Genomic DNA, 16,056 nt, shown 5'->3' on the forward strand with positions numbered 1-16,056 from the left:
CTTGAAAACGCCTACTAGCACAATTATCATTACATAATTACTTTTGTTACATTATTTGCATGACGCTCAAGCAGAGTTAGAATTTTCTTAAGGTGTGGAATCCACTTTAAAAAGAGTCACCTGTCTGAGGAAATGTGGTTTTGTATTGAATGAGTGAGATGGAGAGGTAGCAAGTATAAAAACCGAACAGCGCTGACTAGGTTACCTTGTTTTAAACTAACAGTTCACCAAAAAATGAAAATCCTGTCATCATTTACTGACCCTCATGCCATTTAGACCTGACTTACTTTTTTTGTGGGAAATAATAAAAAATATTTTAGGGCTCTTTTTTTTGGTCCATACATTGAAAGTCAAAGTAGCCCCTCCCAGTCTCCCACAACTGTTCCTCAAAGTAGTACAGGTTTGGAATGATATGAGAGTGAGTGAGTAAATAAATAAAGAATTAAACATTTTGGGTGAACTATCCCTTTAAGCCCCTGGAAGTGTATTTTTTGCACCACTAGTGGCACCAGATAGCATTGCAGTCATTAGTTTGTACAGGCAGACATCAGTTTAGCCAGTTGTGGGAGACTGGGATGGGGCTACCTTTACAAACTATGTCAGATGAGGGGAGGGGTGGAAACTTGTTTGAAAACAGTCAGTTCAGTTTGGTGCCACTAATACAGTTTGGTTCAACGTAGCTCAAATAGTCACAATATCTTTTCTTTTTACTGACTTTCAGATAATCACAGAAGCACTAAGATTGAAGTTTACAGTTTTTATGTACATGCTGATGTTTATGGTAGCTTCCGAAGTCAAGTAAATCACCTATTAAAAGCAGATTTTTTTTGGCTGGTTGATTATATTAGGTAACGAGTTAGGCCACTCAGGACTTTTCCAAGTTTGCCAAATGCTCATTTTCAGATGCTGGTCTGACTGTTTCGAACAAACAGACAAACTGAACTTGTAGGCCTACTAAACTAATCTGCATGTGCTTGTGCTTTACAGGAGGAGAAGACACAGCGGCTGGTCAGATGTTATTCTGAGGCCATGCACCAGCAGATGGATGCAGGGACACAGACAGACCCTGTGGTGGTCCTGTCACTGGCCCAAGCTGCTGTGTTGGGACTCATCTCCCAGAACGAGGTCTTTGGTGCCACCATCGCCCCCAACGGCTTTTACACCGGAGACCCCAAAGAATCCCCCGCTCCACCAGGTGAGAGAATGGACTACGAGTACGCCGACCAGCTTATAGGCGCCAACGGTGACTATCTTGGGGAAAATTTAGGCGAGGATGGGCACATGCATTCCAGCTGTGCTGAGAGAAGGTGGCAGGGGCAACCCGAGAACAGCAAACCCCCTATAGGGCACCAAGACATGGCATTGCACGTTAAAGGAGAGGCTGTGACTCCAGGTTTGCCCTCCTGCACTCACATGATGAACAACATGGTGCCCAGAGAAGGCATGCAAATGGTCGACCCCTCCAGCTACAGGGTCCTGCCCAAAGTTCAACCCAACAACTGCTGCTCCACCTGTGTCCGAGACCCCAAGAGTACGCATCCCGCACCCGATCCACATTTACACCCTCATTCCCATGGTCACAGCCACGCACCTCACGAGGTACCTTCACGCAACAGGGTCCACACACATGAAAAAGGAGTAGATGAGGTAACCGAGGACAGGGACAATGGGAGAAATGGCATGGTGAAAGCAGGACCCGGTGGTGAGGAAATTAGCAGCTACTTTCAGCCGAGCGAGGTCGCCTATGAAGGTGGCGAGATGGAAGGTGTCGGAGACTTCGATGAGAACAGCGAGGGGATGTTCTGGACAGAGCCAGTAGAAGGAGAGGCACCCCGCGGCCGCCGTATCGACCGACTGGATATCAACATCCAGATCAACGAGTCGTACTGCGTGGACGTCGGCGAGGGCCTGAAGCGCTGGAAGTGCCGCATGTGCGAGAAGTCGTACACTTCCAAGTACAATCTGGTCACGCACATCCTGGGCCACAATGGCATCAAGCCACACGCGTGTCCACACTGCGGCAAACTCTTCAAGCAGCCCAGCCACCTACAGACGCACCTGCTGACGCATCAGGGCACGCGGCCACACAAGTGCACCGTGTGCAAGAAGGGCTTCACCCAGACCAGCCACCTGAAGCGGCACATGCTGCAGCACACTGACGTTAAGCCCTACAGTTGCCGTTTTTGTCGCCGTGGCTTCGCATACCCCAGTGAACTCCGTGCTCACGAGGTAAAGCACGAACGAGGTCGCTGCCACGTTTGCTCGCAGTGCGGCATGGAGTTTCCCACCTATGCCCACCTGAAGCGTCATCAGGTGAGCCACCAAGGACCATCCACCTTCCAGTGTAGCCAATGCAACAAGTCCTTCGCCTACCGCAGCCAGCTGCAGAATCACCTGCTGAAGCACCAAACGCAGCGCTCTTTCTCCTGCAGTCAGTGTGGCCTGCAGTTTCTTCAGCTTCATCAGCTACGCCAACACTCCCTCACACACAAGACAAACAAGCCTCAGGCCCGTGCTACCAAGGTACAGAGAGTTATAGTGTGCTTTTGAACAACTGTGTATGTTTGCTGTTGTTTGCTATGATGAGGTCACATCCAACATAAATAGTGACAGTCTTAGAGTTAAATTCAAATATTTTATTTCAGTACATTATCAGCAATTGTTTTAATTATTGGTATTGATAATACTGCATATTTTTGTCTGTTTACAGTTTAGATTATCATCAAACAGTAACTTAAAACAGTATTTTCGCTAGGTTTTCTGGGGCCCCGTACAGTTTATTGCATTGGGTTTGAGTTTACTTAATTTCAAACTCAACCAACGATTCGAATTCATTGGTTTAAACTCTTTGAACTCTGTTGTCTAACATTTTTCATCTAACCAGCAGATTCCAGAAGTCCTTCTCCTTTTATTATTATTATTTTAAAAGGAATATTCATCTTAAATACTGTACAATATAATGTTGTATATTCAGCCATTTTTCTGTAAACAACATCCATTGTAGCAGATGATCTATGTAGCCTGCATTAGTATTAAACACTGTAGTATAGCATTTCAGCCAATAACATACAATTTCATAGACATGCTTTTAATGGCTTACAATAATTATCTACTGCAGATTAAAAATTCTAATTAATTTAAAATGTACTATTTCTTCACTTGTTGTTTGTGCTTGTTTTTTACCAGGGAACAAAGGGGTTTAAGTGTGACGTATGTGCCCGAGAGTTTACATTGTCTGCAAACCTGAAGAGGCACATGTTAATCCACGCCAGTGTCCGGCCATTCCAGTGTCATGTGTGCTTCAAATCTTTTGTCCAGAAACAGACCCTTAAAACTCACATGATCGTACACCTGCCTGTGAAACCCTTCAAGTGCAAGGTAAAACTTCAAACACTTATCACTCATCTCTATGCGACACTTTCACCATCAGGGTGGTAAATCTCTTTTGATTTGTTTTCAACAGGTGTGCGGAAAGTCATTTAACCGAATGTACAACCTTCTGGGCCATATGCACCTCCATGCAGGCAGTAAACCCTTCAAGTGTGCATACTGTTCGAGTAAATTTAACCTGAAGGGAAATCTTAGTAGGCACATGAAGGTCAAACATGGAATGGATGTCTCTCCAGATGGGCAAGGTGAGAAGAACCTAACAGTAGCTAATTGACATCCTCAAATGTGGCAGTAAAACATCTTAATTGTCTATCTTTTATTAAAAAAAATGTTTAAATTTTTGATACAGATGGCCCACCAGACATGGAGCCCCATGAGGACTATGAGGATGAGAACTTCAGTTTTACAGCACCAGAGAATATGGAAAATGATGCGCCAAACCTAACTAAGCTCTCTGAGGTGGCCATCCAGGAACTTGACTATTATAACTTTGGGAAGGATGTGGGAAACTACAGCACAGCATAAAAAAAAACTGTTTGAATTTAAGTTAAGCTGCATAAATATTAAGTAACAAATGGCCTGTGCTGGCACTTATCAACCATGAGTTGATTGAGATGTTCCTCCATGAGAACCACTGCTCACCTTTTTGCAGTTGTTAATGAGCAGGTAGTTGGAGGCCATCTTGACCTCCTGGGGTTGATCTCATGGGGTAGGACACTCCAGATCTGTCTCTAATGAAACGGACCTATAGTTTTGCAAAGTCCTTTGACTCCTTCCAGCTCAAACAAACATTGATGCTATATTTTTAGTATGTTGTGGATCACATGATTATGTTAATACCCAATACATTAGCATCATAAAATGCAGGTGCTTACACATGCAGTCTTGTGTTAAGTAATACACGCCATCCTCCAAATATAATTTTGGTTGGGAATAGCAGGTGCATGCAGCCTTGTTGCCTTCATCAGTTTGGTACCTCAGAGCAGTCTTTTAACTTATTTTCAATTATACTGCCTTCATTTACAGTATCTCTTAGAGACTTAAAAAAAACCCACCACATGTAAGGCACATGTAAATGGTTGGATATCTGCATGAGATAGGCTTCTGTGGGTAAAAAAATAAAAATAAATAAAGAGTGAGTGCGTGCCTGGGCCCAGTGTACCAAAGCTACTGCTCTTCGTCTGGTACAGGACCATATGCTGCCCATTCCTGAGCACCACTACTGTTGCCAGAACTAAGCTTCATCTAAAGTTGGGTTTAACAACCTCTGAGTGGAGAATTACTATTCCGTTGTATTGATTTGCTATTTATTTTGCACTTTGAAAAGCCAATTAATTACTTATAATGAGCCTATTTCATCACTGACTGTTTGAGTTCTGGTATAACTAAAAGAGATAAAGCCTGTGTCACATTCATAGTAGGTTGTTTCTCAAGGCAACTCTGTAGATTCTTAAATAAACTTGTTTTTTGAAGTTATTTTTTGTAAGTATTTGTATTGAAATGAATAATTAAATGGACAATGTTCTCAACTGACTTTTAGATTAGACTATAAACTTGGTTTAAGTGAATTTGAGGATGAGCATGTTATAAAAACGGATACAAATCACAATCTAGGTCCAGTTATTGTATTGTCAAATGGCATTATTTGAAAGAAAAAATGTGACTAAGATAAGATTCAAGAGTTTATTTTTTTCTTTAATATTATATATTTAATGTTACAGGAACAAAAACAAACAGCATATTTTATATAAAACAACCATACAGGCAAATGCTGTTGCGTGTACAAAAAAGGGAAAAAAGAGGGAAGCAGAAAACCAACACATCAAATAAACAAACAGATAAAGAATTTTATATTTTCTAGTTGATGAAACTGTCAGTAAATATGTGCAGCCTCCCACTTGAGTTGCCTCCAAGCAGAGTGTTCCTGCTTGGGTGGAATGCCGTGATGGAGCACACTGTGGTCAGGTGGTCCATGTTTTGAAAAGTGTGAAGGCGGCGACCGCTCTCGTGATATACCTGCATTCGGCGAGGCCTGTCTACGCTGCCAATCACAAAACAGTCCTGCTGCTTGGAGTCCCACACTGCACTTAGCTTGGACAACCACCGACCCGTCTGCATGTTGTGCCTACATAGGAAATATTTAGCATGCTGTTACAATAGTAGTTATTGAACAAAAATGGCTTAAAAACTTTTGGAAAAGGCCAGATGTGTGTGTTTGCATAAATTCAACATCATGGCATCTGTTTTCTTCTGCCTTGTAGGGCATCGTTTTACATATGTTTTTTGACCATTTTTGCAGCTATTTTCACATTAAGTAATTCTTTTGATTTATAAACAGGTCTGTATCATGATGATTGTAAAGATACACCACTGTTCAAAAGTTTGGAATAGGCAAGATTTCTTCTTCTTTTATGCTCACCAAGTCAATAATTCAATTAAAACAGTAATATTGTGAAATAGTACTGCAACTTAATTTTTTTTTTTTTAAATATATTTTAAAACTGAAGTTACTCTTATAAGGGCAAAGCTGACATTTCAGCAGCCATTACTTAAGTCTTCAGCATCCCACAATCCTTCAAAAATGATTCCAATATGCTGATTTGCTGCTCAAGATACATTTCTTATCATCAATGCTGAAAACAGTTGTGCTGCGTAATATTTTTGTGGAACGGTATACTTTTTTTCAAGATTCTTTGATCAATGGAAACTTAAGTTAATTTTTTACAGATATGAACACCCATACTTACTTAATTGAATTTAGTACAGGAGATCTGCCATTCATTAGGGAAGTGTCAAACACCCTGAAACAAAACCACAAAAAGGCTAATAAAAACATTTGTAATACAAATTATAATGCATTTCCAATTCTTTAGGCTCCAGAATCCCCGCAACCCTACAGAGAATAAGCGGTTTGGAAAATGGATTGCATTGACAATTCTTGTAAGACAATGGAAGACAACTTTATAACTTTTTAGTAGCTAAAAAACAAAGCCAACACAAACTATTGTGGCTTAAAATACGGTCATAGCCATGATGCTCTGGCACCCTCTCCTGGTACATTAGCAAGAGAGAACGGAGGGACATTCTAGATTCAATACAAGCACTTCTACCAGTGACACTTGAGATCTCTGAGCACCTGATCATGTTGTCCATACAAGTGGTCAGAACTCTGTTGCCTGTGAGTGGGGAGAAAAAGGCACTGGCGACTCCGCGGCTGTGACCGATGAGTTCACCAACTGCTAGATTGTTGTTTCTTTTCAGATGGCGCAAGTCATATACATTTACAAATCTAAAAAAAAGAAAAAGAAAATAAACAATATGCTTCAGTCTGCAGGGTATGTAATCATTCACTCAGCAACTTGTGGAACATCATATTGATAATTATTTGGTAAAAATTAACTTTTTCAACCAGCATTATTCTAGTTAAGAAGTGTTATATAATACCTGCTCTCTGCCGCTACAAAGTAGTGCTGTTGCACAGGATGGACATGAACACAGCGCAGAGGATTTAGAGCCATGGTATACAGAGATTCATATGCTTTCCTGCAATCACAAGTCAAAATAAAAACATGATTTTTGAAAAATAAAAATAAGTTGTCCGTTTTTGCAAATAAACTCAATATTCATATATAAACATATTAGATATAGTTATGCCATGGTCTGTCTGAATACTGGATTCTGATTGGCTGGCAGGTGTTGATTAAATTAGTTGAACTGCACAGGTAGTTCGGTCAGTTTAATCACGTTCTATATTAATGCGCTTCCTATAAACATTGGTAACCATAGTAACATACAGTTACAGTTGAATAGTAATACAGATGAAAATAACCGTTATTTTTATCGTTTCGGTCAAATATTGCAGCGCAAATATTATTAACATCTTTAATATGTGAATGCTGGCAAATGACCATGGCATAAACGGGATAAATCAACGGCTAGCTGTGCATTAAACGATTTGAATGCACTTCGCCTCCACGTTGTGCATTCAAATTAATGCACAGCTAGCCGTTGATTATCCCTTACATATTTAAATATATAGATATTTTGGTCATACTCAGTTCTACGGTCAACGACGGCAACATCCCCATTCCATTCACCAAGTAGTAAAGTGGAGCAGTCAGTTGACAAAAAGTCAAAACTTTTCAGGCCAGAGGATGAGCGATACACCTGAGTTCAAAAGAGAGGTGTTATTTGTAAAATGTGTTGAAGGTTGTACATCTGTAAACTGGCACCAAGAAATATTTACCTGATATTTAATGGTACAGGGATTTACTAGTAAACAAATTTGTTTTTTAAATGATTCCAATATTTACAAAAATACTGATTCTATTACAGATATTTACAAAAATCTAGATATTTTGCCACTTCTCCATTTTTCATTATTGTTGCCAATACCTTATTTTTTGTTATTTATACATTACCATTTAAAAAAAAAAAAAAGTTTTTAAAGTAATTTTTCTTGCTTACCAAGTGCTCAGGAAACATTTCTTATTATAAAATATAAATATGTTGCTGTTTAATATTTTTGTGGAAACAGTAATAAATTTTTTCAGGATTCTATGATGAAAAGGAAATGTACAAAAATAAAAATAATTAATTTGTAATATAAATCTTTTGTAAAATGCATTTACTGTATTTTTTTGCTTTTTGTCAATTTAAAGCATTCTTGCTAAATTAATGTATCAGTTTAAAAAATAAATAAAATAATACAATAATAAAAATACTGACCCCAAACTTTTGAACAGTAGTGTATATTCACAGGCAAATTAAAAGTTTCAGTTAGATAAAACCAACTGATCTTTAAATGTCCTTATCCAAATTTAATTCACATTAATCAGACTACATGTGCAACATGACGTGCAACATGTATTTAATCCTTCAAATACTCAGTCACACTGTGTCATATATACAGTATGTGGATAGAAAGACTAGCTTCACCATGTAAAATGCTGCTTAATTTCAATTATGACATTAGGAAATGGGTACATAATATGTCTTGTCTTATAAACATGCATGACCAATGTTTCACCTCATCAAACACTGCTTTCTCCAGGTCCATGCTGCGTGCAGAGCCATCATAGCTCACTGTGATGAGGTTGCAAGGGTGAAATGAGAAGGCCATGCTGGTAATTGCACGAGAATGGGGTTCAAAGTAGATTACACCATCATTGCCCCAACTAGCATCCTGAGGGAAACACAGTTAACATTATACATTATTACAAGCAAAGCGGAGAAAATCTGGAATAGTCATTAGTCACTTTATCACATTGCCACTTTTCAACTTTCACAAACATCTCTCTTTTTTTAATCACACCAGACCACAGTTATCTCACCGGCTTCCAGAGCCCCAGGTGGCCCGACTTGTCTCCTGCTGCCATGAGCAAGTTGGAAGAGGTGGGGTGAAAAGCTGCTGAACAGATCCGATCTTGCACAACTTTCACCACACAGCTGTCATTGATAGACAATTTCTGCAGCATTTGTTGGTACCTGACAACAAATTTGTTGACACATTAAATGCAATATATGACATTCTCATTATGCAGGTGAGGAAAATGACAACTAATTAGTCCAAGATGAAACCTTATCTGAAATTGATACAGGAGACACCAAAATGACATGTAAAGGTAAACACTCTCTTTATGACACGTTACTCACGATTTCAAATCTGATGTTCCTGTTTCTTGTTTTAATGGGACCTATAGAAGACATCATACAGATTCGGGTTATGCACAGGTTTTTTGGAATATGACCAAATTCTGATAAATACAGGATTCTACATGTTTTTGTGAACATTGTCACATGTAAACATTCACCTCATTCCAGAGTTTTACCAAATCTTCTGGCATCCTGACATGTTCATCCAGGTTGATTGGATCGAGTGGTATTGGTCCTGGGGCTTTTTTTGGTTTTTCTTCCTGAAGACAGACAGTTTAATTTCAGATTAAATCATTTCATAGCGTTTAATCAAAATTATGTTTAAGTTTAACATTAAACACTATAGATGCATGACAGTGACTTACAGGCTCTCTGGCTGCGTAAGAGGTTGTGTCTACAGTAATGGCTCTCTGAGGACCCTTATTCTGTAACCGCAGTGACTTGCGAACAGGGAGCATCTCTGTTTCTGTCTTTTCCCTACAATAATTGACTTTCTTTAGTTAGTAAGATGGTGGGGTGTTTGACCTTTGACCATTAAGAGCACTTAAAAAAATATCAGCAATATATCTGCTACTGTATTTATGCAATTATATTTAAATACATATTACTTATTTATTTATTGCATACATTTTCATTTGTGCCATTTTGAATAGTTCCTAATTAAAGATACCTTTTCAGGCCTTTCTGAGTAGGTTTCGGCTTGGGTCTCAGAGCTTCAGATATCTGCAAACAAGTACCAATTACGGTCATAAAATCAAGCAAGTTTAATGTGGAAAAACAGCTAAAAGCCAAAAACAAATGTAATTAATCTCCTGCCTCACTGCAAAGTTTTACCTGAGGTAAATTCAGGGAATGGAGGAAGGCCTGGTTCTGTCTGATATTCTCCAGTCGCTCCAGCTCATATTCAGACAAACCCTCACGGTAACCCTGTTTAAGATGACAAAAAACAAAAAAAAACAAAAAAAAGTTGATTCTGTCAGGTGGATTCAGGTGGAAAGTTAACATTTTGAGGTGATGATGCAGTGTTTGTACTTACGGGAAGAGATTCCTTATCATCCTTTACTTCTGCCTCTTCAATATCATCTTCTTCCTCACTGTCATTTTTCTAAAGGTAATATGTAATAGTAAATAAACACGCTAATAAATAGAGTTATAACTAAAATGTTCCATAAGAGAGACGTCGTTTCACCTCAGACGTATATGTCAGACATTTTGGGGATAAAATTTGGTTCTTTTCTTGGTTTTGTTTCTCTCTGATTCGCCGGGACGTCCGACGCTCTGGCCCGTCCATTCCTGGATCCTGAGGCGGTGTCCTCTCCTAAAAATGACAAGTTTTTAGATCCAAAAAAATAATTTTACACGTTAGCGACCGGCAGGGTTTAAGCGCTGTGTCCTACAGGGGCGCTAATCACTGCTTTGAACTGCAAGGGGTGTCTTTGAATATTTAATACTGCAAAGATAAAACATTCAAATACAACATCACTGACCGAATCGGGTTTTCTTCTACGGTTACAGTGATTAATTTTTCTTTTCTTTCAAAAATAAAGTTCTTCGCTGTCGTTCTGTGCCCCAATATTAAATCCAAGGAGCAGGTAAACCAGTTTCAATATTCTCATCATCTCGTCGTTAAGATAAACAACACGCAGTTGTCGAAATTAAGTCTGTATCATAGCGGACCTAAACAAGTTAAACAAGCATAAAATGTAACGCCATACGTGTTAATCAAACGTAAATTTAAACGCATGCAAACTACCGTACAGGGCGATAAGTAAACTGTCCATACATATATGTTTGTGCAGATCATGTCAAGATACATACTGACTAGTTATAAGCACGTGTTGTATTTCTATATACTGTGGAAGTGAGAAACGTTCAGGAAGGGAGCGAACCTCGAGCTCACCTGTAAAAGTTGCATCGTCTTTAAACTTAAATCAGTTTTATTTTCATCCATGTCTATGCAAGTGGGGTTATTCAACACACTTCCTTTGAAAACAAGCTGTTATGAAAACTCCCGCGTTACTGATGCGTTTTGTAACTGTTCCCGCCCCTTTTGTTATGACACTAAAAAAGTGGAAGTTGATTTGCTAATCTCTGAAGACCTTGTTTGATATTCATTAGTTGGGAGGTGTTTTAATGCGCACTCTTGACGTTTCATGTTTGGGTAATAATGTAACCCTTTCCTTTAGTTTAGGTCAATAACCAGTGCACCTGACATACACTAAACGAACACGTCGTTTAAGCTTTAAATGTAATTAATTTGCAATTTAAAGCTTTTTTAGACGAATCAATTGTTAATTATGTATATATTATTTTATTCTTGCTTTACATTCTCTGAACTGAATCACTTCTAACGTTTTATTAACCCGTATGCCTTCTGTATCATGGTGACAGACATTTAAAAAGCTTGTAAAACGGCTTAATTTCTGAGAAAAAAAAGGGGTCCTGCAAATTAGCCAACTCAGATGCTGAATATCTGAATGATTTTAAAATCATAAATACTATAATGCCATAAATTAATACTATAACCAATGTTCATTTTAATAAATTGTAAATAAAGAAATACATACATAAAATGAAAGGTAAATATAATATCGGTCTAAAAAGTAAACTTCTCACCGAACCCAAAGGTGTTCGTGTTGAATTCAGAATTAGAAATAGCATAATAGAGCATGGGAACCATGTCACGCCGCGTCAGATTCCGCCATGTTTTAGGTCACGCCCACAGAGCACACAGCGTAAACAATGCAAATCACCAAAGAAAAAGCCGACCGTTTTACATTAATATTTTTTGAAAAACATCTTACATACGCTTAGAATAAAACGGACTAATATGTAAATCTCTTAAAAAAAAAAAAAAAAAAAAAAATTCGCTCTGTTGTTTGTCTGACAGGCTGCAAATATTTATTACTATTCAGTCTCCTTCACTACAGTGATAACGTTACTAATATATGCTAACTGCTAAAACACTTACGACAATTAACCATGGTTTTACTATAGTAAACGTGTAGCGACCGTGTTTTTGGTGTATGTATTACCATTTGTATAACCACAATCTTATTAAATACCATGGATAAACTATGGTTAGAGTAGCAAAACCATGGCTAATTTTGTAAGGGGAGAATACACTACAGCTAGATCTCAAACAGTGGATCATTGTTATATCGTTATATTGCCCGGTAAAACTGCTCAGTGTTAAGAGTTAAGCCATTATAGAGGTAACAGACCTTGAAGCTGCTTTGAAACGATGTGTATTGTGGATGCTATGCAAATAAATACATTGACTTGACCGAACCAAGTTGAAGACTTGCGATGCCGAACAACGGTGCTAGCGATCAAATAAATGAATGAACGAAACTGAATCCGTACAAAAGGTGGCCGGCTATTAACGAGCTGCCGCAAATAACATTTCCATACATGATTTCCTTCTATTTGTGGTGTGAGGGCTTACAGTTTAATGCAAATCATATCTTTAATATATTAAATCTACAGAGATGAATTATAAAGCCACATTTTATTTTAGATGTTTACCATACCGAGTTCCGTAGTGAATGTAGACATATTTAATGTTTATATGATTCATTAGATCGCGTTGGAATGATCAATTGCCATAGCCTTTATTGTCAATGTCTGCAGGTAAAACCTCGGCTTTTTCGGCATTATAACGCGGAGAAAGCAGGCTTTTCACACCGGCCGTGCAAAGGGATATGGCAATTGATGATACAGTAAGCCTTAACCATTGCAACGCGATCTTAAGTAGAATAATATAAACATTAAATAATATAAAACGTCTACATTCACTACCACTCACAGCCTCCGCTATAGCTCCCGTGACCTAAATTCCCAGAATGCATTGCCGTTGTGACGACACATTCCCAGTCACACTGCTTCGGTCAAGATGAAGCACTCCAGGATAGTGTCTCCCTCTTGTGGCTGAGAAGTTCAAATACATAACGCAGGAAAGTTAACCTTATTAGGCCCACTGGATCACATGCGCTAATGCATATTAAGGTCTGCCCTGTGTATTACAATTGCCTTTGAAGGGATAAGACAGAAAATAATCTTATATCACAAAAACACAATTTTGTGTTAACCTCAAAAATGTTATCATATGTGGCTTTTAGTTTTAATGGTATATTTATTATAAATGTTTGTGTTCTAATTTGTTTCATAAGTAAAACAGTGAACTACATCTTATGATCTTATGAGTAGCTTCACTGTAGCTTAACTGCTTTAAACTGTGACTATTTTAACAGTAGTTGCCTCAACACTGATTGCAAAACTTTTATCTGTCAACAGCAGAAGTAGTGATGGCCAAAAATTTGTTGCTTTTAGCTTATCTTTGCCTGAAAATATAAAGTTCATAATCATATTTCTTAAAAATAAACTAAAAATAAATGTAAATACTATTAAAACTTGAATTAAGACCCAGGAAAGACAAAAAGTGATACATTCAGCTTGACATAAATGAATTTTTTTTCTCTTCTTTTTTTTCTTTGCAAGTCAAGAATTTGTAGCTCAGGGATATTATTATTATTATTATTTATTTATTATTATTTTTTTAACAAAGTCAGTTGGTCCGACTGCCTTTTCATACACTCTCAGAAAGAAAAAAAAAAGTTACAAATGTTGTCACTGGGGTGGTACCTTTTCAAAAGGTACTCATTTGTAGCTAAAGGCTTCATATTGGTACCTTAGAGATACACATTAGTACCTAAAAGGTAAAAAAAAAAAGTGTACCTTTCGAAAAGGTAGACCTACCACCCCAGTGACTTGTGCACCTTTTCCTCAAACAAACTGCTGTATAAGGCAGAATATAATCGCTTGAAAATAAAGCAAGGAATATGAATATACTGTACATTTTAACACTTTAATATTTGTAACTGTGATGATGGAAATATATGCTATAGCTGATCTTAATGTACATTTTTGTAATTTCTGGTTGGTTTATTTTAAACACTGTCCTACTCATTAACATTTTTGTAGGTGGTGTGATAAACAAAAATTAAAAGGTGGTGGTTTATTTTGAGAAAAAAAGAAATAAATTACATTTATTTGATTTGATTTATTAATTTAATTTTTAAATTTAACTTATTGCAGTAATGCATCAATAATATGTACATTCCATAACGTTTCATAATATAGATAAATACAACAGTCAGTAAAATCTCAAACATTTTATGAATAAGACAAAGGTAGATATAAAAAAATAAATAAAATAAAATTAAAAATAAAAACAAAATAAAAATGAAATTAAAAATGCTTCTTAAATGGTGCTGAAATCCATAATTATGTTGTCCTTAAGAGTAAAACAGAATTTAGATGGCAGGGTAATCATTTTTGTTAATAGGTAAAGACAAAATTTCACTTGCTTTAATGCCCTAAATATATATCTATTCACAAAAATGAAATATAAAAAAATAATTGAGAACTAAACTTATATTTAAATTTTTGTATTAAAGTGATGAACAGGAGATGACTGATAGTAATGCTGGGAATGTGTGTTCTGTAATCCTGCTTCGGTGCTGAAGATGTTTTAGCATATATCCTATTATCCACATGAGTGATCCTGGTGTCTGATTTGGACGGAACTCCAGGATCAGATAAAGGACAACTGAAGCTTGTTTGCTTTGCATGCGACTTTCACACCATCCAGAGGAACTCAACTAGATAATTAGCCACAAAGCCCACAGAGTAACTGGCTCCCTTTCCCTGACACAGGCATGCTAAGACATCACTAACCATCACTCGCAAAACAACCAGTCAGGCGGAACGACTGCTCATCTCTCAACAGTTGTTGAGTCATTGAAATTTGCCAATAAAATCAAAGTATTTCTGAAAAGTATTTCTATCTGATTTATTATAATGTTTAAATTAATATATTCATTACAGATCTCCAAAAATTCCTATTTATACATATATATATACACATATATAAAACTGCATATAAACCTGCTATAGGCCCATTTATGTCTTTAAAAATCCAAAAAGGGGCAATTTAAACTGGGTTTCTGCAAATTTCAGAAACAGCTTTGACTTTAATGGACATTTATTAAGTATGAACTTTTAAGAATAAGTTCATTTTAGAGTTACAACTAAACTAGTGCACCATGTCCGTATGCGAAGTATTTGTCGAGTCGTTGAGAGATGAGTGTGATTTAATTTTTTGGACAGCTATCTGGCCACCTCCCTAGTGTGCGTTAAAATCTGTGTGTGTGTGTGCATCTTGGCGTGTCTATGTTGTGAACCAGATATAAGCGTTATATATTTCTTACGCTTTTGACATCCATTACACATGATTGCAAGTGATAAGTTCTTAGTCACACTGAGGGATGATTAAGCTTTTTACTTGTTTTAACTCGTCTTAGGCAAAAGCTGTACATTGAGTTTGTATTGCCTGGAATGCTACAAACCTGCATTCTCACACCACCTTAGGGCACATGTGTACAATGACAAACACACACACACACACCCTAATACATCCTGCTGTGTGTCTGTGCATGGGGAAATTATATGTGATGTTGATTGCTCAGAGCTAACAGTGCGTGTTACTGCTTGCACCTGTTGAAGGAATAGTTCATCAAAAAAATTAATTTTTGTCATTTCATATTTTGAAAAATGTTTCAGTGTTTTTTCCCCCATACAATGAAAGTCACCGGGGTCCGATGTTGCTTTGACCCCAGTGACTTACATAATCTGGACAAAAACAGTTCAAAAATATTATTCAAAATAGTTTCTTTTGTGCTCAGATTTTAAATTTTTGGGTCAACTATCCCTTTAAGGACCGATATTTCAAAGAACAGCATGGAGGAAATGAGTGTGCATGTGAGATTCCGTACAGTAAAACAGAGCAAAAGCTTTACTCTTTTAAAATGGTCCTCCTCTTGGTTTTTTTAAACAAACTTTTTCCTATCTCTGAGCATTAAGTGACAAGTGAGGCTGAGTGATTTTGACAGGTGAAAGCCCACAGAAACTACAGCAGGAAGTGTTCTGTCTCTTGTCTGAAGAGGGTGT

At 37.4% G+C, this 16,056-nt stretch overlaps 2 protein-coding genes across 6 annotated transcripts in view; one reads left to right on the forward strand and one right to left on the reverse strand.

Annotated features, from left to right (window-relative positions):
• The window catches only part of znf710b (zinc finger protein 710b), a 12,660-nt gene extending 7,737 nt beyond the window's left edge, over positions 1-4,923 (forward strand). For both annotated transcript variants that reach the window (XM_058780681.1, XM_058780680.1), the window contains exons 2-5: positions 988-2,523; positions 3,187-3,378; positions 3,464-3,635; positions 3,740-4,923. In XM_058780681.1, coding sequence (XP_058636664.1) covers positions 1,030-2,523; positions 3,187-3,378; positions 3,464-3,635; positions 3,740-3,915 — 2,034 coding nt within the window. In that variant the 5' untranslated portion in view covers positions 988-1,029 and the 3' untranslated portion in view covers positions 3,916-4,923. The remainder of the gene's footprint in view (positions 1-987; positions 2,524-3,186; positions 3,379-3,463; positions 3,636-3,739) is intronic.
• Positions 4,924-5,059: 136 nt separating this feature from the next.
• Positions 5,060-12,847, reverse strand: wdr76 (WD repeat domain 76). 4 transcript variants are annotated; one of them, XM_058780685.1, is made up of 15 exons: positions 12,270-12,847; positions 10,235-10,363; positions 10,082-10,150; positions 9,880-9,972; positions 9,716-9,768; positions 9,411-9,522; positions 9,204-9,305; positions 9,046-9,086; positions 8,724-8,877; positions 8,420-8,575; positions 7,445-7,557; positions 6,835-6,933; positions 6,527-6,679; positions 6,138-6,191; positions 5,060-5,515 (listed from the first exon to the last, which is right to left on the reverse strand). In XM_058780685.1, the coding sequence occupies exons 2-15, from the start codon at positions 10,334-10,336 to the stop codon at positions 5,248-5,250; spliced, it is 1,569 nt and encodes a 522-aa protein (XP_058636668.1). In that variant the 5' UTR covers positions 10,337-10,363; positions 12,270-12,847; the 3' UTR covers positions 5,060-5,247. The 4 variants fall into 4 exon arrangements, with proteins under 4 accessions (XP_058636668.1, XP_058636667.1, XP_058636665.1 ...); XM_058780684.1 differs by lacking the exon at positions 12,270-12,847 and adding an exon at positions 11,662-12,224; XM_058780682.1 differs by lacking the exon at positions 12,270-12,847 and adding an exon at positions 10,946-11,633.
• Positions 12,848-16,056: the final 3,209 nt, after the last annotated feature.

Source organism: Onychostoma macrolepis, chromosome 07, assembly GCF_012432095.1.
Source record: "Onychostoma macrolepis isolate SWU-2019 chromosome 07, ASM1243209v1, whole genome shotgun sequence".
Lineage (NCBI taxonomy): Eukaryota > Metazoa > Chordata > Actinopteri > Cypriniformes > Cyprinidae > Onychostoma > Onychostoma macrolepis.